The 28,000-nt window shown below is 45.2% G+C and overlaps 1 protein-coding gene across 2 annotated transcripts; it reads left to right on the forward strand.

Moving 5' to 3' along the window:
* The first annotated feature begins 345 nt into the window (after positions 1-345).
* Positions 346-28,000, forward strand: twz (BTB/POZ domain-containing protein twz). Of its 2 annotated transcripts, none has more exons than XM_065484898.1 (6): positions 346-506; positions 16,788-16,883; positions 19,631-19,834; positions 24,689-24,894; positions 26,246-26,547; positions 27,061-28,000. In XM_065484898.1, the coding sequence occupies exons 2-6, from the start codon at positions 16,855-16,857 to the stop codon at positions 27,271-27,273; spliced, it is 954 nt and encodes a 317-aa protein (XP_065340970.1). In that variant the 5' UTR covers positions 346-506; positions 16,788-16,854; the 3' UTR covers positions 27,274-28,000. The 2 variants fall into 2 exon arrangements, with proteins under 2 accessions (XP_065340970.1, XP_065340971.1); XM_065484899.1 differs by having other exon boundaries at positions 16,791-16,883.

Below are 28,000 nucleotides of genomic sequence, written 5' to 3' on the forward strand. Positions count from 1 at the left end.
ACTTAAACCCTTCAGCTTCTGAATTTGGTCAGTTTGCTTTCTAAATTCTCCAAACATGTAATTATTAATTTCCTTTATGATTATTTAATTAATTAATTAATCAAGTCTCTTCGTTGGTTTTGTCCTTCGATTGTTCCCCTGGAGGAAAACGAACAAAATACAATGATAATAATACAATATTTTCGCATCAGAAATGAAAATGATAATAGCTAGATTGGCACCAATGGGCGGATGGCGGGTGTCCTGCGGCGGTGCCGGCCGCTGCCGCCTCCCCTCCGCCGCGTGCGTGCCCCTCCGCCCCCAGGGCCGGCGGAGGGGGCCATCGGCGGGCAGAGAGGCGGTCGGCGCCGCCTGAGCGGCAGAAGGAGCGTGCTCGCAGCGGCGTCAGCACGTGTCGCGGTCCATACGCAGCATCCCACGTGCACCCAGCCAAGCTGATCTTCGCACTCTTCAACGCAAACAGTCAAAATTGAGCCCGTTAAGCTGGAGTCGCCCTACCACAAACGGTAAGTCGACATTGTTTGCAATTTATTTATTTGATATATTTGTTTTAAATTTAAAATTGTTGCATCATTCGTGGTTATTCGGATGAGAATTTTATTTAAATCGCAATTCATCTTAATTTATTAAGTGTTGTTGCACAAATTCAAGTAAATTTGCTTGCTAAAGTGTTCTTCTGTGAGGAATTTTTCAATTGCGTCCGTCCATTCTCCTCGCGTGATGTGTTTGATGTTTGTTTGTTTGTTGATGAAAAGGGGCAGCGGGTTGGAAGGGAAAAAACCTGTTGATACGCTGACGACGTGTATTTAGAGGCGGCGAGGGTGGGTGACTTGTGGGTGGATGGATGGTTCAACTGCTCTCTCCTCCGCCGCTCTCAAATACTCGTTTGTTTGCGATCTGCCGGGTCAGAATGCGGAAACTGGCCAGGTATTTTTCGACAGTTGGTTAGATTGAGTTGCTTTGTACGCAGCATTCCTTTTTCTGAAGAAAATGGTTTTTTTAAAATCGAAAATAATTCTATGAAAAGAAATATTTTGTCCCCTCGAAATTCCTGCAAGGATGACAACCTTAAATATTAATTTATTTTTCGACATGACGCTGCAAGATCTCTTTTCTTCAAGCTGTGGTGACGCTATTTGAAAATAAAAACATGAACCACCATGCAGAGATATTAAATTTAAAAAAAAACCATGAAACAAATCAAAGGAACAACCCTAAAATTTTAGGACAGTATTAAAAAATCCCTACTTTGCAGGGGCTTATTTTAAAAAAGTTTATTTTTTCTGAAATTACAGGTGTCTTAAATGATCTACATTAAGAAAAATTCCTGCGTATCGAAGGGAACAATAATTTCGATTTTTTTAGGTTGCCAAAAGGTGCCTCATTTAAGAAGAAAAAACAAATTAAAAAAATGGTGCTGAAGTTTTCCCGTATATTTGAGAAAATCCAATATGAATTTTGAAAAACGCGTTTTCCCCCAAAAAATTCGTACATTGGTTTCACGGATTTTTCGATCAGATTTGGTAGCCCTTTTGAACAGATTTGAGTCTTGGAGGGAGGTTGAAATCTAGTTTTGGTTGTCATTGGTGTCGTTCCCTTTGTTCTTCACCCCCAAAAATGTCAAATCTAGAGTCAATTTTACGTTTATTTTACTTCCTTCAGCTCTTCATGACCGGTCTGAAGCTGTTGAAGCATTTATTCGGCATGATTTTTGTCTCCAGGAAAGCGATCTCTTGCGTAATAAGAGCCAGGGTCAGACAACCCTATTATTCATATTTATTTAAATAAATAAATAAAAAATAATCTCTATTGAATGCCTTTTTCTCGTTTTGGTGATATAGAATTCTAAAATAAATGGAGATCGATTTTGGCCAATTTGTCGATTAATTTGGATTGTTTTCCGCGTGGGCAGGCAGTCGATATGGATATTGAGAGTGAGGTGCGCTCGCTGGAAACACAAAAATTTAGCCCGCGGCTCCGCTTCGGATGGCGAGAGCGAGTTTGCTTTGTTTCCAGCAGGCACACTGAGAGCGGCACACAGTGCGAGAGAGAGAGAGAGAGAGAGAGAGAGAGAATATGGAAAATAAATAGAGAGAGCGAGCGAGCAAGAAGAAATCCAATCAGCATGGAAATAATGCGCCGGCGGCGGCGCAATTTGGAAAATACCTGGTGTGCTGAGCTGGATGAAGTCGGAGGAGCCCCGGGGCCGCCCCCGGGGCCCGTCAGCCCGCGTTCGGCCCGCCGATAAATTTGATAGAGAGCAAAAACGGCCGCGGGGCGAACGAGCGAGCGAGCGAGCGAGCAGGCGGGCGGGCGGGCGGGCGAGCGAGCACACAATATTAAAAGAAGAAAATTACAATGGAGCCAGAGAGAGAGAAAAGAGGCTGCATATTCGCTCCGAGAGCAGCGCCCGCGGCCCCGAATCAGCGCCGCCGCCGACGACGCCCCGCTCGCTATACTCGCTCTGCAATGGAAAATATGTATTGCGAACGCCCTCTCGGCATCAAATCCTCGGAATTCGCTGAAAAGCGAACGTTGGAATTTTCAATTTTATTATTTCTACCTCTAAACGCGTGGGAATCGGTAATAATAATCAATTGCTATCACGAAGTAGCATAAGTATGCTGATTGTGAGCAATAGCGGATGGTGGAGGTTTTAATTTTTTTTATCACCATCTAGATTTTTTTGCATGTTTATGTGGTATAGAAATATAATTAGGTTTGTCGGAAAAATTTAATTAAACGAAATGGCGAGGAATGACCCTCTGGGCGTTCACTAAAACCTGATATAGAACCAAAAGATGCTCATTGAGACAGCCTACCATTTTTAGATTTAAATAAATTTTTTTAAATTTTGTACTAATTAATTTTGGAATAAACTATTCATGTTTATTAATGAATATAATGTTGCCCTAAATGTTTATAACGTGCCTGGACAATTTCAAGATAATATTTTTCAGAGCTTTCTAGAAAACAAGGGTCAAAGTTTGTAAAAAAGGGCATTTTTTTGGTTCAGGTGAATTTTTAAAAATTCAAAATTACACGATCGGTAGATTTTTTACCCTCGGAACATTTTTTGGATTACCCCTCAGGTCAGAAAAAACCATTAGAACAGGTAATAAATATTACCCTGGCGTCAGGGTAGCCCTCGAGCGATCGATATTATCATATTTTGATGCGTAGCCACTTAAGCGACGCCTGACGGACTCTGTATTGGTTATTCGATTTGCAAGATATGAAAACTGTTCGAACGGCCAAGTCGAAGGCTTTCAGAATAAGTGCAATTTGATCCTTTGGAAGCGTTCAGAGTAATCAATAATTAGATAGTTGGCACAACACTAATTAAGCAAACTGTTATCTGAAATTATGAAAAGAGTTTTAAAATCATTTCCAGCAATCGTGTAAATAATCAGAAATTTATCAAACTTATAAATTTGTCATCCCTTCCAGCACCCTGTGTGTATTTTTTTTAAATAACAATATTTGGTTAAAATCATTTAAGGTTTTCACTCCAAAATAAGTAAATTTGATATTTATCAAATTAACATCAGCAAATCAAATCCAAATATTTTGGCTGCTAATTCATCTCAATCTAAGGCGGTGCGTTGGCAGTTGGCACGCGTCTGTCGGCTCGTTATTATTTTTTATAGTTTCAAATCGGTGGGTCAGTCGTGGCAGGCTGCTGATTCTCGTGCGCGCGCGAGAGAAGCAGCGATTTCGGCGAGGAGCTGCCGTTCAGAGGAAAAAATTACAATCCTCTCGCGCGCACGACTCTGAATTAGTGCTTCCATGCACGCGTACACATAATGACCACTTTGCCGCCGAGCACCTAACTAGCACCTGCCCATTTTTTGACACCTCAATTGTTTGCTTTCGATCTGTTCCGTTTCAAGTTTGTCCGAGTTTACGACTTTTTTGTTCTCTCCCGAGACAAAAATTTTGTCCCGCGGCGAGGTGGGACCTAAAAGCGTTGTTTGTTGGCTGCTCGCCCGCCGGCCACGCAGGTGGAGGAAGCGGAGGACCGACGCCCCGGGGGTGCAACGGCCCGGTCGGGAAGGCAGCCACACCGCCGAGGGGTGCATTCCTTCGGCAGGAAGCCGTCCGTCCTTCACGCTTTAGCCCCAAGCTTTTGTCACAGGCCGTATTATTTATAAAAAATATACTTTGACGGGAGGCACAAAAACTGCTTTTGCTTTTCATCCGAAAAAAATTTATACTCCGAGAGGGGTGGTTATTAGTACCAGCCTCTCGCCCGAGGGCATTGTTCCATCTAACTTTTTGGCGTCAATGGAAAAATCTTGTGATGCATCGCCCAAAAAGGTTAATCAACCAAATCTAGCCGGAATTGTGCAGTTTTTTATTTTTTTACAAGAATAAGACGAAATAAGAGGTCGGTCGCGAAACGAACTGACGCAGTGAGTGGCGCGCGTGTTTGCTCAAAAATGTAATTTGAGAGGCTGCTGGCTGGGCCGCCGCGGCGAGTATTTGCTCTCTCAGCAGTTTGTTTTCTCCTGCTCTCCGGCCAGATTAAAACGCAGTCAGCCAAGCCGTGTTTTTAATTTTCGGCCAATTTCACGCGCGCCTGCCCCTGCAATCAAGTCAGCCAACAGAACACACGCACCCCTCGCAAGCGGCGCAGGAGGCAGTTTTGAAAAAAGCCTCGAAACACCTCTCTAGCTAGAACGCCCAAATATTTGGAGTTTTAGTAACGAAATTCCTGCAGAATAAGAGTAATAGGGTGTTTCTCCGAAAAAATCGGGATGAAATATACCCCGAGAACTTTGTGCCACAACATGCCCTGTTAAACAGTTTAATTTTTTTCTTAAATTTGAGTAATTTTTGACTTTATTTTTAATTTCCACTTTCTCAAAAGGAGTATTTTATATTTTTTTCCAAGCAGGGATGAATTTTTGCCTTAAATTGTAATGTAACATGTGTTCAGAAATTTTCTAGATGGTGAAACTTGTAGTTTTTGAGAAATTAAGGGTCAAATGTTGAAAAAAATATTGTTTTTTAGTTTGGGTGAACAATAAGAAAATCAAAATTACATGATCGGTTGATTTTACCCTCGGAACATGCTTTAGGTCACCCCTGAGGTCAGAAAATACCATCAGAACAGATAATAAATCGAACTCTGGCGTCAGGGTAGCCTCGAGCGTTCGATTTCTTTAAATTACAATTTAGTGGCCACTTTAACGACGCATGACGGGCTCTGTGATGCCTCAAATTGTAAGATTTGCACACCGTTGCGACGGCCAAGTTGGGATCTTTCAGAAAATGTTCAATTTGACCTTTTGAAAGCCATCAGCGTGCTCAGGCAAGGCCCTGATGTGACCATTTTCGTCAAGATCGTGTCTAAAACAATCTCGTGAAAATGTTTTTACTGCCGCGCGTGTCACACCAAATTCAAATTGAGAGGGCTTTTTGCGTGGGTGGAGAAAGCACAACGCGCGTTCTCTTTTCCACTCGGCTGCTTGATTAGGGAAGAAAGGACTGTGCCTAATTTCGCTGGCGGTCACGTCGCTCGTTGGCTCGAGTGTGTGTGTTTGTGAGTGCAATTCGCATATATTTTCGCTGGCGAGGGCAGGTGAGCGCGCGGATGCCTTTTCCGCCGGGCAATTTTGCTTTCTGCTTTTGAAAAGGCGAGCCGCGCGGAAAACAAAACGCGCTGAATCGCGTCGTTGTGCGCGTGTTGTGATTAAAAAGGCGGACGCGGCGCTCGCGGCGCAACGACGCGCCAAACGCATTCCCTGCTCTGCTCTGCTCTGCTCTCTCAACCCTTTCCGCGCGCAGCAGAGGAAAAAGTGGCCTTTCCCGAAAACGGCGGCCGCGCACGCACTTGATCCGGCCTGACAGCCCGACGGCCAATTCTTTTCCCTTTTTGCCCGAAACCATGTCACCGCATACGCACTTTTGATTTCCACTGCGCGATTATGAACAACAAAAAGGCTTGTTTTGGATTTTACAGGCCCAAGGGTGCTTTACTATCTGTTCAAAATGAAAACGCGCTTGACTCTTGACTCGTCGCAGCGTGTACGACACAATGTGCGAGGCTGAAAGGCAGAATTTTAATGGGACCACAGCGTCATCGTTAATTATTTTATTATTTCACAGTGTGTAGTAAAGTTAATTAAAGTAGTTCAATGAGTATATTGTTTGTGAAATTGTATAATGTGCAGTCATGAAATCGCAGGACTGAGAACAACAGTAAAATTTTAGATATTTCCAAATTTGTCGATTTTTTTCAATTGATTTCGATCCCTCTCGCCGCGATCTATACAATGGTCTGCGAATTTTGATGAAAAATACCCTAAATTGTGAGTTAAATCGTGGTCATACAGAAGGGAGACAGTGCTCGCCGCTTGATTAGCCGATTTTCGCAAAAATTTAAACAGCAACCTGGGAAATTTTACCTTTATCCTAATTCTTAATGGTATTAAAAGGTATACTTACCTTGGATTTGAGATCTCTAAATCTTCCTGGATTATCAGGAGCTAGAAATTTAAAAAAGGGCATTCTACTATTTTAATATAATTTTTGTCTTAAAATTATTCGACTGCTTTTCTAAAAACACAGCTCGAGCCCCTTGTTCTCAATGTTTTTATACTTGGAACACCCTCTACTTGTGAGCACAAAAATTCTGCTTGCTAATTGTAAGCCAGAACAAGACAAATTATTTTTAAATAATGAATTTTCATTAATCTTAAAACTCTTTTTCTCCAGAACCAATGGGAGGCAATTTTCAATTTTGAAAGCTTTTGTTTACATTCGCTGGCGGTCAAAGCAAAACTTAAAAAGCGTTGTCGGCAGCGGCGGCGGGTGTGTACGCGGCGCAGTTGTGCATAATTGAGCGAGTAGCTGCTGAAATAGGCATGAATCCGCCTTTTGTTTCTTTCTTGGCAAAACACGGAATTGCGGCCGGCCAGGTTGTAGCAGCGGCCCCTTGAGGTGCGCAGCCCACAATGCGGCCGGCCGGGCAAACAAGCCGAAAACGCGAGCCCTTGTTTCGCGATTCGCGCGCGCATTGTTTGGCACGACTGGGCAAACAGCGCCCGGCGAGTGCGTGTGTGTGTGTGTGTGTTGTGTTTGCAGCGCTCGGCCAAAAGGGCCGGCCAACTCTCGGCCGGCGGCCAAATTTTTGATCAAGTAGCCGGGCAAATTGAAACGCGCTCTTTATTATGCTCTTGCTGTGGAAACAAAGCAGCGCGCGCCGGAACACAGAGAAATAATGCGAGGCAGAGGAAACAAAACGCTCTCCGCTCTAATTGCTCGATTTTGAGAGGCGCAATTATTTCCCTTTTTCACGAGAGGCAACATCAAAGTGCCGTGTCTGTGCTCTACGGCTTGATTCTATGTATGTGGCATTCAATTGGACGATTGCGTCAAATTCGCAATTTCAATGCCATCGAAATGTCCCCCCGGCGCTCTGCGCGTGGATATTTTATAATAGAGGTCCACGCTGCGCCGCGCCAGCCTGCAAATTTTGGGTCACGTGGGCAGCCGCCAGCCGCCGGTGAAAAAAGGTCATAAATTAAAAAGTGCAGGAGAAAAATAAGCCGTTAAATACCGTCGTTGACGAAGCTTCTGAGCACACCAATCGATTCTTGAGGGTCGAATTAGGCAAAAATCGATATTTTTCCGACCAAAAAGTGTAGCGTGACGTGCGAACTTTTTTCCCGCCAAAACAATATGAATGCGAGAATTGCACATGCGTCAGAGCTGGCTGGATCTAACAAAGTCATTCGTACAAGGCGGTCTCTCTGCAAGTGCTCAAACCAGCTCTGACGCATGCACAGTTCTCACATTCATATTGTTTTGGCTGGAAAAGTTCTACTTGTGCTATGCACGTCACGCTCGACTTTTTGGTCGGAAAAAATGTCCACTTTACCTAATTTGACCCTCAAGTATCGATTGGTGTGCTCAGAAACGTCGTCATAGACGGTCTTTAAACGATTTGTTGGCTATTGCGTCAAATTCGCAATTCCAATGCCATCGAAATGTCCCCCAGCGCTCTGCATGAAGATATTTTAATTTTCTAGCAAAACAAATTGCGACATTAAGGCCAGTTCAACAGATAAAAAATGCATTTTCAAGTGGAGGCCAATCAAAAAGCGATCTTGGTCGCCCCGCGAGTGAGTGCAGCTCATCCATTTCGAGTGGAGTGTGCCGCCGCAACTGATGTACCAGAGAGAGGCGCCGGGGGCCATCCCGCTGTTCGCTCCGCTCGCTCGCTCGCTGGCAACAACAACAATAATAATATTTCACACACACACACTCTGATGCTTTTGCTCTCTGGCGCGTCTGCAGTAAAATTTGAAGCCAAACGACCTTAGTGAGCCTTTGTGCATTTTTCCTCTCTTTCTCTTCTCTCTCGAATTTGGCTCTTATTGTTGTTGGTTAATCACCGCTCTGCCCACACGGTTTGCTCCAACTTTAGAGCCCGCAACGTCCACGCACGTCCCTTTCCAAGCCATAATTCACAATCAACCCGCTTCACGTTTTTAGTCATGTCTCAGGATTGAATTTTTCAAACGCCGGCTCAATGTTTGATCAGGGTGATTATTTTCTCATCCTGTTTTGTCGCTTCGAGACGGCTCGTTTCGCTTGCTCAGGCGGGCGGGGCGCGTCTTTCAAATCGAGTTTCTTTTTCTCGGGGCCAAACCACAGACGCCTCCGGCAAAAAGCCTCTGCAGATTTTTTCAATACGCCCTCGAGAGGAATTTTCTGTATAAGTGACGCAAGCAAACAAAATTTAAAGTAAAAATAAAATGAGCCGCAGTCTTCAAAAATGATCTACACAATCATCCTGACAGTGGGTTCCCCCAATTTTGTCGCTTTTAAAATGCCTAGTGTGTCATGCGTTTGGTGACTAATAATAATAACCATCTGGCAGCCACGAATTGAATTTAAATTTCAAGGTAAAAATATCTCCCGGTAGAAATGACAATTTCACAGTGGACCTGACCTCCCGAGAAGGTCCCGGGGGAAAATTTTTCCAAATCAAGCCCCAACGAGGGTCGCGAAATTTCAGATTGCGCGATATTTTTTTTCAAAACTGGTCCCCGTCTTGCGCTTGCTGAATCCGCCGCAGGATGAGGAGGAGGGGGAGGTTGGAGGCCTTGTGCACGTAGCTCGGAGGCCTCTATTAAGGCCCACACACTGGTCCGAGCGGCAAGAATGTCGCATAGCCGCGGGCCATCCAGCCCGTCCGTCGGTCGGTTCGGTCGGTCTCTCTCGCTCACTCGCTCGCTCGCTCGCTTCGCTCGGCGGCAGAATAAAAAATACCACCACGAGCCACTCCTCGCCGAGCGCCCGCGGCCACCAACGACAATGGAGACACACACACACAGCCAGTTGGTGACCTCGAGGGGCGACCGACCGACCGACCGAGCGGCCTGCAGAGCGAGCGGGCAATCCAGCCGGCCTCATATGGTCAGAGCGAGCCGCCCGCCCGCGCCTCGGGCCACGCCGCCGTCCGCACACCTCCGTCGGTCGAATCGATCGCGGCCCGCCCGCCCGCACGCCCCCCAGACCGGCCGACCGACCGATCGTTCGCTCTCATTAGCCCGGCAAATTATTATTCATCGCGCCCGAGGTGCCGAAAAAGCGTCGGGACCCCCACGTCCGCGCTCTCCTGGCCCACGCACCCAATCTACCGACACCCGACACGACGGGGTCACCGCGGTCACGTCGCCGGTAGGTGACACCCAGCTGACCTCAGATTTCTCTATGATTGATGATGAGATGGATCGTGTTTTACGGCTGGGCAATTTTACGTGTTTTATGCGAATATGTAATTTTTTCATAACAAAAACAATTAATATTGCTGATAAGGAGAGGAACTATGCCCCATACATCCCCCATCGAAAAGAAACAAGATTTAATATCTGTCAGTTCAGTAATATGAAACAATAAGCTCTGAAGTTCTCGTATACATCCACTGATTCGGCGACAAATTTTTCCATGAACGATTTTTTACCCTTCCTAAAGAGTCTTGTTCGATGCGTCATCGATTACTACATCAATCTCTGACAAAATTTAATTTGAAACCAAAACAAATTCACAACATATTTTATATCCATTCCCTTGGCAGATAGAGTTTTGAAAACAAATGGACTAATTTGCATCCAGGCCGTCGTCTCCTCCTGGGGCACCGGCCAGGTCACGATTCGCAATTATCCTAAAGTGGTCGTTGCCGGTGTCAAATTGCCGGCTTGCCAGGCATGAGATGATTTTCGGACCGAGGCGTAAATGCTCTCGCGTTCAGCACCCACGGCTGAATGCACAAGCGTCGAAACGAGCTGTTAACGAGGCCGGGGTAGGTTTTTATTTTCGCAGCTTTTTTCGGATAATTTTCTTTGCGAGCCGTTTTTCTGGCAGCGATATCAGTCGGTGAGAACGGAATGGATGGATGGAGCCGAGGGCGCGACGCAGCTCAAACAAATGTCCAAAGCGAGCGAGCGAGCGAGACGCCTCGGGCCAACGAGCGAATTCTCTCTCTCTCTGCCGCTCGGCGTGCATGGGAATTAAGAGCTGGCTGGCTGGCTGGGTGCACTCCACCCTCTCGAAAGGAGCACACGCCTTCGGAAAACAAAGGCCCAAAGGGGAATTCATCACCGCGGCGGCGGCGGCAGCGGCGACGAGCCCTGAGCCCACGTAGAGCTTGACTCGGTCGCACCTTGAAGTGCCGCGGGGCTCGTCGCCCCACTCGACCGCCACCAAGACACCACACCACGACACGCTGACGACACTTTAGACCACCTGTCCGTCCATCCCTTCATCCGTCTGTCCAAAGTGCGAGCCTTTGTTTAGCATTCAAATTAACCTGTATTTCATAGAATTGGGATGTTTTTTAGTTGTAAAAGCTCTATTTTGAGGCTCAAGGGGACGTGGAGCTCTTGAAGAGGATTTCCCGCCAAAACGGAGTCAAAAGGTTCGCTCCGAGCATTCACACACCTGTTCTTGTGTTTTCAATCCCGTGGTGCAATTTCGGGGACGCGGGATCGAAAATACATATTTACGCTGGTGGAAAAGGAGCCGAAAGAGAGTGCGAGCGTGTGTTTTGTATTTTTCTCCGGCGGTTGTGTTTCGGGCCGCCGGCGTTTTATTCTTCTCGACTCTGCTGCTTCTCTCTCTCTCTCTCTCGCTTCTTTTTTTAAACTTTGATGATGAGGATGCTGCGGTTGCGCCCGCGGCTGCAGCCAAAGAAAATGAGCAGATTGCGCCCGCGGGCAACCAGCCCAGCCGGCGTCCTCCGCTCTCCTCCGCACTACCTCCCAGCTCTCTCTGTCTCTCCATATCTCGCCATCCTGCCCGCGCGGTCGTGGAAAATAATTCGCAAGGAAAGCCTCATCCCCAGCCAGGTGTATACACGTCCCGACATTATTTTAACCTCATCTCTGCACATTCCGTCACCAAGGAGCAGATAAAATGAGACCCAATGGCCGCAGAGGAGCTTGGGCGCTCAGATCTTTGATTTAAAAGCCAGAAATTTTTTGTCCCTAAAACCGCTGGAAAAGTGTGAAAACCAGCTAGTGGCGCCTCCTACCAGCCCATTGAGCTGTTTGAGCATTTCCAGTCACTTACTAACCACCTTTTGCTATCCCAGAAATGCTCAAACACCTTGACACTGCCTTAAAAACGCGAGCCAACGGTCTGGTTCCATTCTGCGACACACCGAAGCCTAATTTGCAAGTGAAACGGTAATGCACAGAATAATTAATTGCGTTTGCGAATCTTCAACCGAAAATAGGGTCGCTGGAGCACATGTGAGCGTCGTGTTTCCGCTGATGAAGCGGAGTAGTGCCGCTGAAGGCTGCTGCTGGGTGTTTTTCTTTTGAAATCGACCTGGCGAGCGATTATTTTCCACGAGCAGGATCGGTTGACTGGTTGGGCCCGGGAGCGGAGCCGAGCAGCGAGCGCGAGTGAGCGAGTGTATCTTTGCTTGCCAAGTTGAATATTCGCCCGCGGGCGGGAAGCAACCCTTGCCTGCCTCTCTCTCTCTCTCTCTCTCTCTCTCTCTCTCTCTGCATTACCAGCAGCTTCATAATTAAAATAGCGCTCGCTGGCTGGTGCGCCAGAGGCCTTCGGAGGCGGACGCGGCGGAGAAACGGCCCCCGGCGGCCCCCAGCTGCTCCTCGATCGGCCCTGCCCGCCCGGCCGACCGGCTGAATAATTTAGAAAAGTTACTCGAATCGCCTGCAGGCGCCGAAAAAGCAAATCAGCCGCGTACTCCGCTCGTACAGACGCAAAGAGCTCGTTTGATCTCAATTCTCGACCAGCAAGACTAGTCGAGATACACAATTTCGCGAACTCAATGTTCGCCAGTCTACATATATGTATATGCTATCCTGGTGAACGCGGGCAAAACTATCATTAGAGGAAATTGGAGATGAAACATTTCACACGGTAACTCGAGTTGCGTAATCATTTTTGGAAGATATTTGGAGACGTTTCAAGATTATTTGCAGACCAATCAACCGAGAGAGTGGGAGGAGGGCGAGTCGGCAAAAAACAGGTTGCGCTTTACAATACCGCGGATTGCCTGTTTATTATATAATGAAAAGTACTGGCTGGCGCACGAGCCGCGCGGCGCGGGAGATTTATTGCTGCTTGCACGCTCGCTCCCTCAACAACCAGCCACCGAATTGGCCGCCGATATCAAAGTGAAGACAAGCAGCATCAGAAGCGTCGGAAAGGAGCAAAAGGTACATGATTAGAGGAAGTCAGCAGAAACCGCACGCTTGAGAGTAAAAGGTGGGAGTTGAATCACAACAGGAGACTTGAACGGTCGGTTTTCGTTTTCGCTTCACAAATTTATTTTTCTGGCCGCGCCTTTCGCAGAATTCTTTTGAAAATGTGCTCATAGCCAATCGTTTTCAACAGCCAGTGATTTAGAATTCGCTTTTAGCCGCCAATCCTGATTAAAACCCTCATAAATGTATACTTATAAAAGAAGAGTCGAATACTGCTCTTGTTATTTTTTTTCATTTTTTTTACAGTGCTAATCGATTCCTGAGAGTCGAATTTGGTCAAGTAGGCGAATTACTCAGTTGAAAATTCAACACGACATCCCGAAAATCTGCAAAAACGGCAAAAACTGTTATTTTCAGTAGACTTTGTTCAAACCTGGCAAAAAGTGCCACAAGAACGCCGGTGACCAATCAGAGAGGTGACCGGTTCTTTGTTTGGACGTTTAGTGCTGGTCAAAGATCGAGACAGCAGCGCCACAGAAACAGTCAGCGAAAGAAAATCAAGCGACAAGTCTAGCTGTTGGCTGATCTGCCTATTTCCTTGTGCTGACTGTCGCTGTGGCGCTGCTATCTCGATCTTTAGCTAGCGCTCCCTTCTGTGATTGGTCGCCGGCGTTCTTGTGGCTAAGTTCAAATCTAAACCCACCAATGTAACGTTTTTCACGATCCCACTGATTTTTCGCTTGTCGCGTCGGATTTTCGACAAAGTCACTGAGCTCCTTAACTTCAATCGACCCTCCGGAATCGTTTAGCACGATCCAAAACTCTAAAAGTCAATAGATAAACAATTTTGTTAATGAACTTCTTCTTTTCCGGCACTGACAATGAGAGGAAGCAGAAGTTCATTCAAAAAACAAACACGCTAATGAATACCTCGTGCGCATCTGCCTTTTCCAAGCAGCATTTTTTTAGGTGCTCAACTCTCGACAATCCTCTTTTAGCCTCGCGTGTGGCAATTACACGCATTCTTCTACGGCTTTTGGGCCAGCTGACGGGCACGAGCCCCGCGTGTCCGTTTTTTCTCTCTTGCGGAGATCTTAGCTACAGCGCGGAGAACGGTGGCTCGTTTTTTCACGGAGGCAGGTGTTTGCCGCCGCGCGCCGCAGTTTCTCAATGAAGCGCGGCAGCTGAGCCAATTTAATAAAACTTAATTCGCCGACCCGACACGCTCTCGTCCGCGAAAAATTACTCGGCGGCACCGACTCACCGAGCGAACGAGCAGCTTGAGCGGCAGCTGCCGAGACTTCGCTAACTCCTCCTTTCAAATTTACTTTTGCTACCGTGCGTGAGGAGATAAAGACAGAAAGAAGGTGAAATTTTCTGCTCTCTGTCTCAAAACCAGCAATTAGCCAATCGGGATTTTAGATATAATGCTTTTGGGCAGAGCAGGTTTCGGTTGAAAGTTTATTTATTAGCTTCACTGGTTTCTAAAAGCTTTATCATTAACTGTTTAAATTTAAATTCTGATTAAGGTGATCAAACAGAAAGCAATTTTCAAATTTATTTTTATTTAAAAGGTACGACTCCATTTGTTTTTCTATTTTGAACAGGATATTCGGCACTCAATTACTGCTGAGCACAAAAATAAATTTATTTCAACCTGCTGCATCATTCCCAATCTGAAATTTTGGTGAGTGATGATGTCATTGAATGCAATTTACTCACTTGTAATTGTTGTAAATTGTTCTGCAGGTTCATCATGAGCTTATAAGTCTAAAAATAATCACGATTTGACCTGTGCGAATCGGATAAATTTGTTCCGCGGCAAAAACTGACGCTAAACTTTCCAATTCTGACGTCGACGCTTTTGCTGGGTTTTTTTCTTTTCGGAAAGAATTAACAGTTGACTTTTGTGCCGGGCGTATGTTCGGTCCAGGAGTGGAAAGCTGCCAATAGCAGAGAATACCTTTCGGCTTGGAGAACATTGTGAGGGCGACGTGCGAGAGAGCTAGTAGTGAACGCGAGAGGGCGCGCTGTTTTGCTTTTCCTGCCGAAATAATATTTGCCTTTCATCTGTGTGCCTCGGCAGCGAAAACAAAGAAAGCGAAACCCATTAATTAATCAAATTAGCGCCGGGGCCTGTTGGGAAGAAGAACACGGCAAGAAAAGAAGGAAAAGCTTGCAGAGCAGATTCGAGGGACGCGGCCGGTGCGCGCGGCCCTTTTTTCTGCCCGCGCGCGCCGCGCTGCTCATCTAAATATTAACGGCCTCATTAAGCACGGCGGCGGCTCAAAGTGTAATTGAGTTTGCCTCCGCCTGATCAGATATTCAATTAAAGCTCTCTCGCGTCGATCAACAGCAGCACTCACCCCCAACCCCCACCCTCCCTCGCCAGCACTCTTTAAACAGGCAAAAACACTGCGCGCTGTCTGCAAGCCCGGGGAGAATTTTTGCAGAGAGTGTGCCGCTGCCGCGGCGGCGGCAAAACAGGCAAAGAATAACGAAGGGGCTGGTAATTAGAGCTTTGTTATTGCTTGGCTAATGCAAACACGGCGAAAAGTGCAAACTGGCAGGTACTGTACACTCGCGTTAGCAGTTTTTTGTTCTTATTTTTTCCCCTTTGTGTATAGCTGCAAGATGTGATTAGCTTGCAGGCCGGGTTATTTGATATTCAAATCAATTTAATCTATTCAACGCTAAAGCAGGAGATTCTCTCGATATTTTATTTTTTCTGCAAATTTGGAATGTTGAAGGATAAATTTGGCATGAGGTCAAGCAAACTCAAGAGAATTCACACCACAAATGTAGATTGCGTCGTAAACAAATGTTCATTTTTACGGGCTTAACGGGAACATTTTTGAAAACTTTGAAACCTCAGTATCTCATCTCCCCGTGGTGTAATTCAACAAATAAGGTATGCTTTGGATTTCTCTCGCCGAGACAATCGAACGAATACCAAATTTTATGTGCTAGGGTCATTACCGCTAATTTAAGTTTTTAATAAAAATTTCGGCATAGAGCTCAGAGTTTTGAAATTTTGAAAATGCGATCAAAAGTTGTCACATGATGTGCGTGAACTTTTGCGAAAATTTCAGATTGATATTCCTTTTGGATATCGAGAAATACGCTTCAAAACTCACAATAACCAAATTTTTCAACTTTTTCGTGATTTTCCATATTTTGTCAACTCCAAATCTCGGGTTCTAACGGTTAGAACTGCAAAAATTAACCATCGTTAGACTCATCCCGACCTCCCCATACCAGTTAAAGGGTTATAAGGGTGCTTAACCTCCACCCCTTTCAACCCCCTAGTTACAATTTTATAGCAAAATGTTCATGCCAATTTTGTCCTCCGACCTTTTTGGTTGCTAATTAAAATTTTCGAAATGGGCTAAGGATTTAGGAATTTCAAAATGTGCTCCATGACATTCGTGAACTTTGTGTGAAAATGTCAGAGTGGGAAAGCTTTTTTATATGCGAGAAATTCCACTTTAAAACTAGAAAAAACACGAGTTTTCGACAATTTACAAATATTGTCAACTCCAAATCTCGAATTCTAACCATAAGAATTGCAAAAATGACACACTGTTGGACTCGTCTTTAACTCCCCTGACCAGCTGAATGATTTTAATCATGATTTAAACCGTAAAAATAGTGAATTGGCTCGTTAATATGTGGGTCCGAATTTTCTAGGCGCATCAAGTATTTTTTTGCAGACCGAATGCTATTTTAAAACCTTGAGCATGGAATTTGATACGATATAGAAGCTAATATGGTATCGGAGATAAACATAACAAAGGCCAAGGCTCGTAAATTATTCCATAGACATAAAGGAAAGTAGTTCTCACCTCTTGCTCGCCGCCGAGAATAGCTTCTGAATAATAATGATTCCATTTTGACGCTGAGGTGTCCCATTAATATTTAATTTTATAACTCGTTTTGGATTGTCGAGATGCGAAATTGGTGTTCAGGTTCGTGTTGTGCGAGCGTGCCGCCGATTTCACGCAATAAAATGCAAATCAAGCTATAGCCGTGTATACACATACATCTTCATCGCCATATGCTTTTCTTGATTGCCAATGATTTGTGTTTCAGAAGCGCCGGAAAATGTGAAGACCTGTCGCCGGAGGTGCACGAGAAAGAGGCGAAAAGGCGCAACAGCATGTACCCCAGCGCCCAAATCAAAATGAGGTGAGTTATGCCCGGATATTCGCAGCACTCACTCAGGGATCCGTGAGAAGAGAATAGAGGAAAGTCGGAAAGGTCGTGGAATGCGTGCTCCGAACGAAATTATGCACAGAAACCTCTGCCGGGGCACCACGCCGCCGATTATTATACATATTGAGCAGGAAAATTAGCAGCGAAAATAACGTCTCCGGGGGATGAGATAAAACTTGCAAAAAGGCCCTGTTCAAACTTGCGCAAAACTCGATTTACGTTTTGTTAGTGTAATTGAATTTTAAAACTTTTTGATTAGTCAAACAGTATTTTTTTAAGCCAGCCTGGTTTAGTTGAGTTAGACGTTTTTGAAGCGTCGTTTGTACAGCACAATCCCTGGAGACAGGAAAAATCATTATTTATATTGGCGCATGTTTATTCACCAATTTTGAAGAGAATTTTTTATTTTGCTCTTTTTATCCCTGTCCGAGGACCGGGAAGGGCGCGCACTGCACTAGCACGAATGCTGAAACCCGGGTCCCAATAACACCGCGATAATGCATAGTTTAACATTTTATTTATTTTGCTAACTGTGATTAGTGAGATAGCCGCTTGACACGATAAATTTCTAGGAATTGGAATGACCGCGGAAAGATCGATTTTCCAGTCAGTTTTTTTATTATTTTAATGAGTTTATAACGATGTAATGTCAGTTGTGTAATATGAAATTAGCAGAAACACGTAAATTAGAAAAATGATTAGGTAATTTTTTATTATTATAAAACAAGATTTTTAGTCAATCAAGATTCATTGATCACTAATTACACGAGCTGCCACTTTAAAAAATCTAAAATGCGTCCGATCGGCATTTAACAAATAATAGTGTTTTAAAATATTAATAAATAAGTTAATAATATATCTAATTTTCGTGTCTCTGCTAATTTCACATTGAAAACGACATTTTGTCTATATAGGAAAATAATCTGACTGGAAAACAAATAGCCAATTATACTAGGATATAAGAATTTGTAAAAAAATCTCATTCGAACCGAAGATTTTTAGCCAAAACGGCAGTTGTATAAGCACTTAGTTTACGAAGCCGCCAACAGATAGAGCCACCGTATAATTTCGTAATAAAGTTAATTTAAATTGACTTCCGCTGCGATTTCAATCCTGCCACTGTGCATTCTTCACTTAATATGCTTTCTTTTGATGAGCTGAAAACCAAAATCAGTCCAGCCAGTCACCGTAGAAACGTTGGAAAAGATGAGTTGAATTTCAAAAAATAGTTTTTCAAGATTCTACGGCGATTGGCTGAACCGATTTTGGTTTTTAGAACCTCAAAAGAAAGCATATTAAGTGAAGAATGCACAGAAGCAGGATCAAGACTGAAATCGCAGCGAAAATGCCTTAAAATTAAATTTCTTAAGAAAGTATATGGTGGCGCCATCTGTTGGCGGCTTCAAACACTAAGGGCTTATACAACTTGATTTTACAGAGTAAAAAGTCATAAGATAAATGTTAAAATTGCTTGATTTGTGCTCATTTGATGGTCCCACGACGATTGGAAAATAGCCGACCGTCTAAAAGGATTATTTGCATTCAATTCGTGCAAAGAGTCGGGGAATTTGCGTTGCGGCTGGCCGCACCCGCGTTTTATGTTGTACTATTGTTGCCGGGGTTGCGTTTGGGCGGTCGCGTCCTGGCAACAATGGCACAAATGCAAATATGTGCGGCGCGGTGGCGGCGGCGGTGGCGGCGACGGGGTCAAAGGTGGGGTGGGTGGGGGCACAATGATGTGTGGCAAATTAATCCCGAGTGGATTCGGCGGCCGGCCGGCTGATTACAAATAAATGCAGCCGAGCATGTTTGGCTAATTTATATTGTTGTCCGTCGGTGCGTTATTATTGTTCGCTGTTTGACAAAGGGCCGCGCGCGCGTTGCCGCCGCCGCCGCCGATATTGCACAATGGATCAAAGGCCGCGCGCTAATTAAAACGCACACACACACACACACACATGCACGTCGGCACGCAGACAAACAAAGCTCGCAAATTGGTCCCCACTGTCAATCGAAAAATGGCATCCCTAATTAAAAATAGAACAAAAGCACCTGCGGTAATTCCATTTGTTTCGCCGCGGACAAAAAAGCCACTTTTGTTTGATTTGCTTCGATTAAAATTCACTTGGCTGCCCTTTGATCTGCGAAATCGCTCCAAATGCCACTCCGACCGCACGAACACAACTTTATACAGTTGACAATCACATTGCAGTCGAATACGAACGAAAATTGCACCATCGATCAGTCTTAACCCAAGGAAATTTAATTTTACGGGTTTTACGGAACATTTTTGGTGAATTTGGGGGCATCGGTCAGGGTTAAAGGTCATTAAGGGACATTTTAGAAAATTTTCAGGTGTGTTTTAGGATTTTGAAAACCTGAAAAATCGGAAACGCCCCTCAAAAGTGGTCTCAGGGTACGTGTGAAAATTTTAAGGTAGTGTTCGGCTTTGTTTTTGAGACATTCAATTGTTAATTTCGAAAAATGAATCAATATGAATATTTGACACTCATATTTCAATGAATTTGATCTCACAAACTAAAATATCGGTTAGCCGCGAACGATTACAAAAAGAAAAGCTATATTTCACATGAGCGATAAAATTTGCTCAAGGCCCACAGCCTTTCTTTCCGAGCCACAACTTTATGGGGGCGTGATTGGAGAATTACCAGGTCAAGTGTTTGCTTTTCACCAAATTTGATGTTGATTTCCTGTTGCAGGCTATTGTCTCCAAGCATCTCGCCAGCGACGTCGCCGACGATGTCGAATTCTTCGTCGCCGACTCCGCCGGGTGCCGGCGCCATCAACTACAACCACAAAATCACAGGCATCCCGTGCGTGGCGGCCGCTTCGCGCTACACGGCGCCGGTGCACATAGACGTCGGCGGCACCATTTACACCTCGTCGCTCGAGACACTAACCAAGTGAGTTCAAATTTAATCATTTTCAGCATGACCTTTTACACCAATAGAGTTGCTAGATGGAAAAGGTTAAAAATTAAAACAATTACATTGGTAAAAAAAACGAGAATTAAGATTTTCCAACGTTGCATTTAAATTGTTTTAATGACAGATTCTACCAGGAAGTTATTTTTTTAATTTTTATGACCCAGTTTTAATTGGAAATATTTAATTTTTTAAGGTAATAGTTGGGGGTTGAGACCCACCCCCTGTCCCTTGGGGCGGAATGTAACTTACTAGGTCAGAACTGAGCGTTCTTGGCGTCGCTTTCATACGTTTTCCACCACGACAAACTCAATCTTGGACTTTATTTCGCATCTTATCTCACTCCCTTGGGTAAACCAAATCAAACTTTAAAAGAAGTTCATGGCCTGGAAAATGCTCGTTGCCAATGCATGAACTCATCCCTTAGGATTCAGTTGAAGCCAAAATTTTTCTAAGTAGCGCTTGTAAATCTTTTAGAAAAGTGAATTTTCAAATGAAGAGGAATGAGGACTGTCTCCTTATTTGAAACCCTATTTTATTTCTCAACAAAGAGTTTTCCTAAAAGGTTTCATACACTGTTGGACAGATCTCGATGAGTGGAATCGAAATCTGACAAGAAAATGTGGTCAAGGGTCAAGCGTTCTAAATTTTGGAGAAAATTTGAAAATTTTGAATTTTATCTGTATAGCAAGGTCCGTTTATGATTAAAACAAAGTGTTTATCGATCTATAATTTCTTATTGTGTCCATCAATTCTAATTATTTTTAAAATCAAAAGATAAAAGGTGACAACTGTTATTTTACTTCCGAGTGCGGGCAGGTCGAGATAAAAATGGAAATAAAATCTCCGAAACGTTTCACATGGCATGCGCATTAATTCGGATGCCCCGGAGACCCCGGCGACCTCGGTTGGCGTGGGTCACGAGGGCCCCCGGGGACCGGGCGCGTCGCCTCGGGCCTGTTCCCACCGCCCGCTCGTGCGTCTCGGCGAAATCGGCGCGCGCAAATCGTTTTCTCTGCTCATTACAACTGGGCCGAAGGGCTTGGAGTCGGTCGGCGGCGCGGCGCGGCTCCGGTGCGGCGCGGGGTCACGGCCTCGTGCATGGGAATGGAAGGGCCGCCGGCCGCGGGCGACACTCTGCATTCCTGCGCCGAGCACGCCGCCGGCCACCGCTCGCTCGCTCTTCGGCCGGCCGAGTGGGGGCGGCCCGCTCCCACACTCGCCCACCCGCCCGCGCGCCAGCCCGCCATGGGAAGAGCCGCTCGCGCCGCCGGCCCCGATCCTAGTCTCTCTGTGTGTATTTCCAAGCACCAGGACAATCGGCGAAATCCGATCGGCCTCGTCCAGCATGCCTGCATTCCCGATTTGGGGAAAACAACCTGATCTTCACCTGAGAGAGGTCAATAAATAAGAAAGCACACTTTTCACTTTGGTAAATAATGTCAGATTGGTTGGCCGTCATTTGAGACGAGTTTGGAATTAAAGACGCCAACAATTCAGAATATTTTGCATTACAAGAGGTTCATTAAAATGTGGACTGATCAAGTTCTCCAAAAATTTTAATGAATTTTCCTCTTGATTTCGATTTTTAAGGATAGAATCCCTAAATTTTTAAAATATTAAGCTACTTGTTTATTTTAATCTAAGTCAAATATTCATATAAAATGCATAGGTCAGTTAATATACAGATGGAAAAAGGCAACAACGCTAGCGAAAACACGATAAACCGTAGTCATCGCGATGCGCCCGTTCGAATTAACTTTCACTATTTTATAGACAATTACAAAACATTTTAAAATTCGTGCTCCACAATTATACTGCTTCAGAAGAGCGGGGAATTGCGCGGTGGTCTTTGAGCACAGGTGGCAAGTCGTTTCAGGGTTTTACGACCCTGAATGAAAACGCTGCGGGTCGGGGGCGGCTGGTGGCGCAGGTGCAAGCCGCTATACCACCCCTGAGAACGCGACTCTGTATGATTCTCGCGCACGCATTTAAGTCAGTTTCTTCACACTCAAACTTTTTGACGCAGTTCAGTGCATTGGGAAAGGCATGATGTTTTGTTCGCGGGTTTCGTACTCCGGACGTAGATTTGCACTGCCCTAATAAATCGTGGTTTTACAGAAAGGAGACAATTTATGTTCGCCGCTTAATTAGCTAACTTTTGTGACGATTTTCTCTCAAATTTAAACTGCGAACTGGTAAATTTTCCCCAAAATTTCCTGTAAAGCTTTACTTTAACATGCTTTTCAAATGATAAGATCTGTCTCCCTTCTTGAAAACCTTTATTCACATCAATGTGTTTCCCCGAAAAGTGGAATACTGTTAGATTTGATATTTTCACGAGAGGTATCGAAATCTGCCAAGAAAATTTGGCCAAGCGCTGGAAATTGTTGAGAAAATTGGCCAAACTTTAAATTTAAATGTAGCACAGTCATCTTTTTCTTCAATTTTTACAAATCAAATAGTGAAAGCCGTGACAAGCGTCAAATTCAATTATCTTGCCCCAAGTGTGTGTAAATTTTTGGGATCGAGAAACCAGTAATTTTTGGGATACTGCGCATGGTGATCAAATGATGAAAAACGGTTTTTTTAGTTTTGGTGGATAAAAAAAGAAATTAAATTGCTTGATCAGTTGATTTCCACCCTCGGAACATGCTTTTGGTAGCCTTTATAGTCAAATAAGACCATTAGAACATCAGAGAAACCGAACCCTGGCGTCAATGAATGACTGACATCATTCAATTCCTATTTGTAGCCTTTTTAACAACACCTGCCGGGCTCTGTATTGGTTCAAATTTAAAGATCTTCACACCGTTGGAACGGCCAAGACAAGAGCTTTCAGAAAATGTGCAATTTTACCCTTTGGAAGCTACCAGGTGATTTAGATAAGTGCTTATTCGGTGTCCAAATAAGTCGACCGTCATAATTCCCAACCCTAAATAAAAAAACTAATTATGACAGGCAGTCGCAGTGACCCTTTGCCCTGAATCAAAACTCGAGCATCAGATTGAATAAAAAACCAAAAGATCCGAGATAAAAAAGTATATCCTGGGAGTTTTACGATTTTATGATACCTCTGATCGCTTTGGCAAAGGTCGAGATCACCTGCTTTAAATGGACCCTCGGAGTGGGTGAGTGAATCAGCGAGGATCCGCGCGAGCGTGTGGCGGGCGAATAGTGCGAAAAAAACTCTGAGCTGGAATTCGTCCTGGGGGCGATCGGCGTTCCCTTGAGAGCGGCCGCGATCGGTCGTGGCATGCGACCGGCCGCGGGCGGTGGCCGCCGGCCTCCGTCCCTGGGTCGGTCGTGCCGTGCGATGCGACGCGAGATGCGATGGGAAAACGAGCGAGCCGCGGCGCAATCATCATCGACGCGACGCCCGCGGCGGCATCTCGAAATGCCTCGCGTTCCAATGAGCCGCTGCCGCTGCCGCCGCCGCCGCCGCGGCGAAAAGAGAATGGGCGCGAGTGAGAGATAAAGAGAAACAAATCGACGCTAGTGAGGAAACACACGCGAAGGATACCAGACACGACCAACATCCGCGTGCGTAAAATCGGAGAGAATAAGTCACGAGTATGGTTCACGCGCGGAAGGAAGTTCATTAAATTTGCTCAGCTCCGGGGAATGGTGATTTATTGTCTCTGAAACAAGAGTAGAACTTTCGATAAGTTTCATAATTACGGCGCAGTTATTTTTTTCTGTTCTACACTTTCACATTTTTTTACTGCTGAGAGCGTTTTTAGTAATTCAAGAACATTGAAACCCTGTGTATGTATCGTTCAGTTTGTTTTATATTTTACAAAACGGACTGCAATGTTTTCAAAATAAAATTTGTAATATTTTAAGGATAATAAGCCGTTCGAAAATTTGATTCAAATCTAACGGGACGGGAAAATAATTTAAAATGGCCACTTTTTTGGAAAATAATTAAAACTCTGTCACAAACTCCTAAATATTTGCCTTCGATTGCAAATCAGAAATAATTTGCTTAGTAGATTTCAAATATTTATATTTTATAAGAGGAAGCCAAAATTGACGGTAAATTTTTGAGAAAAGGATTCAAACGCTGATTGACAGATCTCGACGAGAGGAATCGAAATATGCCAAGAAAATGTGGTCAAACACTGTAAATTTTGGAGAAAATTGGAAAAATTTGAATTTTCACTTTAGCAAAAAAGGTCCTTTTTGAGTATTAAAAATTGTAGAACAAATTTTTTATCGATTATCTGCTAATTGCATCCGACAATTCAAATTATTTTCAACTGTCGCCCTGTATCGATCCAATTTCAGAAATTATGGCAATTTGAAAATTCTTTAGGCGTGGATTTAATAATGGAAATAATTATTCCTTTGAAAAATTGTCCCCGTCAAATTGTAGAGAAAAAAAACATATTTTTCGGATTAATGATTGCGCTCCCCTTGCGAGTATTTGGAAATGCATAAAAGCAGTCCTTTGGCATCTCGCATTCAAGTTCGCGCATATCTAAATTTTACGAGCTCGTGTCTGGATGGCTGGTTGGCTGGCTGTTTAAAATCACAAATTTCGAAATCGTGGAGTCATGTAATTTAGCAGCGATTGCAGGCAGGCAGGCAGGCAGGCAGGCTGACAACAATGGAGCTTTCCTATATTGTTGGCCTCGGGGGAGGCGAGCAGCAATCGCGCCGAGATCAGATCTGCGAGCGCGGTGCGGCCGCCCGCCGGCAGGCATTTTCAAAAAAACGCTCCCTCTAATTCCTCTCGCGTTCTTCGTGCCCGCCGGCGGCCCATCGAGCCGGCGGCCAACGAATTCTTTAAATTTATATTTTCATGTTTTGTTATTTGTCTCATTGCAGATACCCGGAGAGTCGTCTGGCGAAGCTGTTCAACGGCAGCATACCGATTGTTTTGGACAGCCTGAAGCAGCACTACTTCATCGACCGCGACGGCGGCATGTTCCGCCACATCCTCAACTTCATGCGCAACTCGCGGCTGCTGCTGCAGGACAACTTTGACGACCTCGACCTGCTCCTAGAAGAGGCCAAGTACTTTGAAATTTCGCGTAAGTCAGGTTTTTTTAAATTAATTTTAAAGACCGTCTTTGACGAAGTTTCTGAGCACCCCAATCGATTCTTGAGGGTCGAATTAGATAAACCAAAAAAAGTCCAGCAAAACGTGCGAACCTTTTTCCCGACAAAAGGTGTATATTTATTTATAGCGTCGTCCTGATCGCCCTTGTGATTGTGCCCCTGGCTGGCTATGCAGCCGCGCTGGACATGCGCGTCCCGCGGGTTGCATACGCGCCACGCTCGACCTGCGCCCGCTTATGTTAGCTGTCAGTTCCCACGGCCTTTTGACTAATTGTAAGCGGCGGCAGGCGGCACGACCGGCGTGAGCTTTACCGGCCGCCAATGACGAACGAGACTGCGAGCAGTGAGCACCAACAGAGCGTGCCAGCTTTTCCACTCTTGCATTATAATAATAAATAATGTAACAGGATCGGAACAAATGGCGGTCGCTCCATCAACGGAGCAGGTCACACGCAGCCTCAAATTTCTCTTTCTAACCTTTTAACGACTCCTGCTGCCTTTTGGGGAAATTTGAGACAAACATAGGTCTATCACTACTGCAAGAAAAATTCTTAGGAAGTTAATTGAGAATTCGTAGTTTCTTTTAGCTTAATATAAATCGTTTAGATAGATTTTAGGAGCAATTCACATGGTTTTAGACGTTTTTTCTACAATCAGAAAAAATTCTCGTGCTCTAAGTTCTAACGGTCAGAATTGCAAAAACTGCACACCGTCAGACTCGTCTCGTCCTCCCCTAGATAGGCAGCAAAAATATAAAATTTTCGATTTTTGCTAATATTAACATCGCTAAATCTCGGATTCTAACAGTCAGAATTGCAAAAACTGCATATCGTTCAACTCGTCTCAACTTCCCCTAGATAACCAATGGAATTTTGTGTAGATTTTTATTAATTTAAGAGGGTTGTAATCAATGAGTAACTTGCTGAAAGTGAGAAGCGGCGCGATTTTTATCACTACTTCAATGCATACGATAGAAGGGGGATGAGGGTTGATCGTCCTCAAAACCCTTTGAATATCTAGGGGAGGTAGAGACGAGGAGAACGGTGTTCCGTTTTTGCAATTCTAACTCTTAGAACCCGAGATTTAGTGTTCGCAATATTGGCAAAAATTGAACAATTTGTCCCATTGGTCGCGTTTATCGCAATATTAAAAAAGCGAATAAGTATGGTGGTTCTGTGCGTTCAATCGGTCCTAAAATTCCATTTGAATCTAGTTCATGGTTCAAGGGGAAAAATTAATCTAAAATTATGTCAAACTCAAGTTTCATCCCTTTCTAGTTTCAAAAGATTTGCTTTAACAGGCGTTCCTTTGTCTCTGTTGCAGAAATGGTGCGCCAGCTTGAGGACATGAAGCGAGAGCGCCAGTGCGCGTCTTCGGGAGGAGTCGGCGTGGCGTCGTCCCAGCGCTTGAGTCCGGCTTCGCGTCGCGCGCAGGCGCGGCACGAGACCGGCGGTGGCCGAAGGGGAATCGCCGACGCCGTCGACGACGACGAGGGCCACGACGGAAGCGGCAGCAATGCCACCTACGAGTGCGTGGCGCTGCACGTCAGCCCAGACCTCGGCGAGCGCATCATGCTGTCCGGCGAACGCGCCGTCATTGACGAGTCCTTCCCCGAGACTGCACAGGTGAGCTTTTCTCTCTCTTTTTTCATTCAGGGTGGTTTAAAGACCGTTTCGACGAAGTTTCTGAGCTCACCAATCGATTCTTGAGGGTCGAATTAGGTACAGTGAACATTTTTTCCGACCAAAATGTCTAGCGCAACATGCGAATTTTTTCCCGCCAAAACAAATGAATGCGAGAAGTGCGCATGCGTCAGAGCTATGGCTGGATCTGAAAAAGAAGTCATTCGGTCAGGCGGTCTCTCTGCAAGTGCTCGAACCAGCTCTGACGTATGCGCACTTCTCAAATTCAAATTGTTTTGGCGGGAAAAAAGTTCACACGTCGCGCTGGACATTTTGGTGGGAAAAATATCCACTTTACCTAACTCAACCCTCAAGAATCGATTGGTGTGCTCAGAAACTTCGTCAAAGACGGTCTTTAAAATTTGTCTAGAAACCTAACACATTAATCCTTTGCCCCAGAACTTTTCCCATGGTTGTGAAAAATAATAAATCGATATGCTCTCGTGTGTTTGGCAGGCGCTGATGGACGCGCGGTCGAGCGTAGCGTGGAACCACGACGCGCGACACGTGATCCGCTTCCCGCTGAACGGCTACTGCAAGATCAACTCGATGCAGGCGATCACGCGGCTGCTGAACGCGGGCTTCAAGATCGCGGCCAGCAACGGGGGCGGCGTCGAAGGCCAGCAGTTCTCCGAGTACCTGTTAGTCCGCAAGGTGTACCCCATGTGACCGCCGGCCGCCGCGCCCAGGTCGCTGTTGATGCCGAGCAGGCACCGTCTCGCCGCCAACGCCGCGCAGTAACCCCCTGAATGAGAGTTACCCCCCTCCCCCGCTTCCGCCCGTTCAGTAGAAATTCGCCAGTATTCCCGCACCCTGGATCGCCTCCCCTCTCGCCCGCCCCCCTTTCGCCCCTCTCGCGAACGCATTTAACGCGATCAGGGCTGCGCGGCAATTTTTTTCGACAGGGTACGCTGGCTGCTTCCTCTCCAGCCGCAGTCGCGCGACGTGATCTCAGCCCTTCCCCCCACCCCCGGTCCCCCAATTTCCGTTTTTTCGTTGGAATTTTGGACTTTCTCGGCAGCGGCGGCCTCTCGATCAAACGACGCAGTGTTTCTATTGGTTATTTGGTAGGAAAATTCTCCTCGTCGTCGTCACTCACACTCAAACGGAGGACAATCAATCAAACTACTGTTGATTAGTTTTTACTAACTCGCGCTTTTACGTAATGTTAGTTTTTCTTAACACGCACGGCCAAGTGCCGACGGCCATTTTTCGTGCGAACGCGACACGCACGCATTTGCATTCTTCGACGCTCTCGTGAATTTGAGGAGCATTTGCCGAGCTGTCTCGTGCTCGCCCCTTTTTGTACATAGCTCTATCGATCGAACAATCGTCCACATTCCGAAAATCTTTGTCTGTAAGATGTATACAAATAAAACCAAGGAAAATTCGCAAA

The sequence above is a fragment of the Cloeon dipterum genome, chromosome 3, assembly GCF_949628265.1.
Source record: "Cloeon dipterum chromosome 3, ieCloDipt1.1, whole genome shotgun sequence".
Lineage (NCBI taxonomy): Eukaryota > Metazoa > Arthropoda > Insecta > Ephemeroptera > Baetidae > Cloeon > Cloeon dipterum.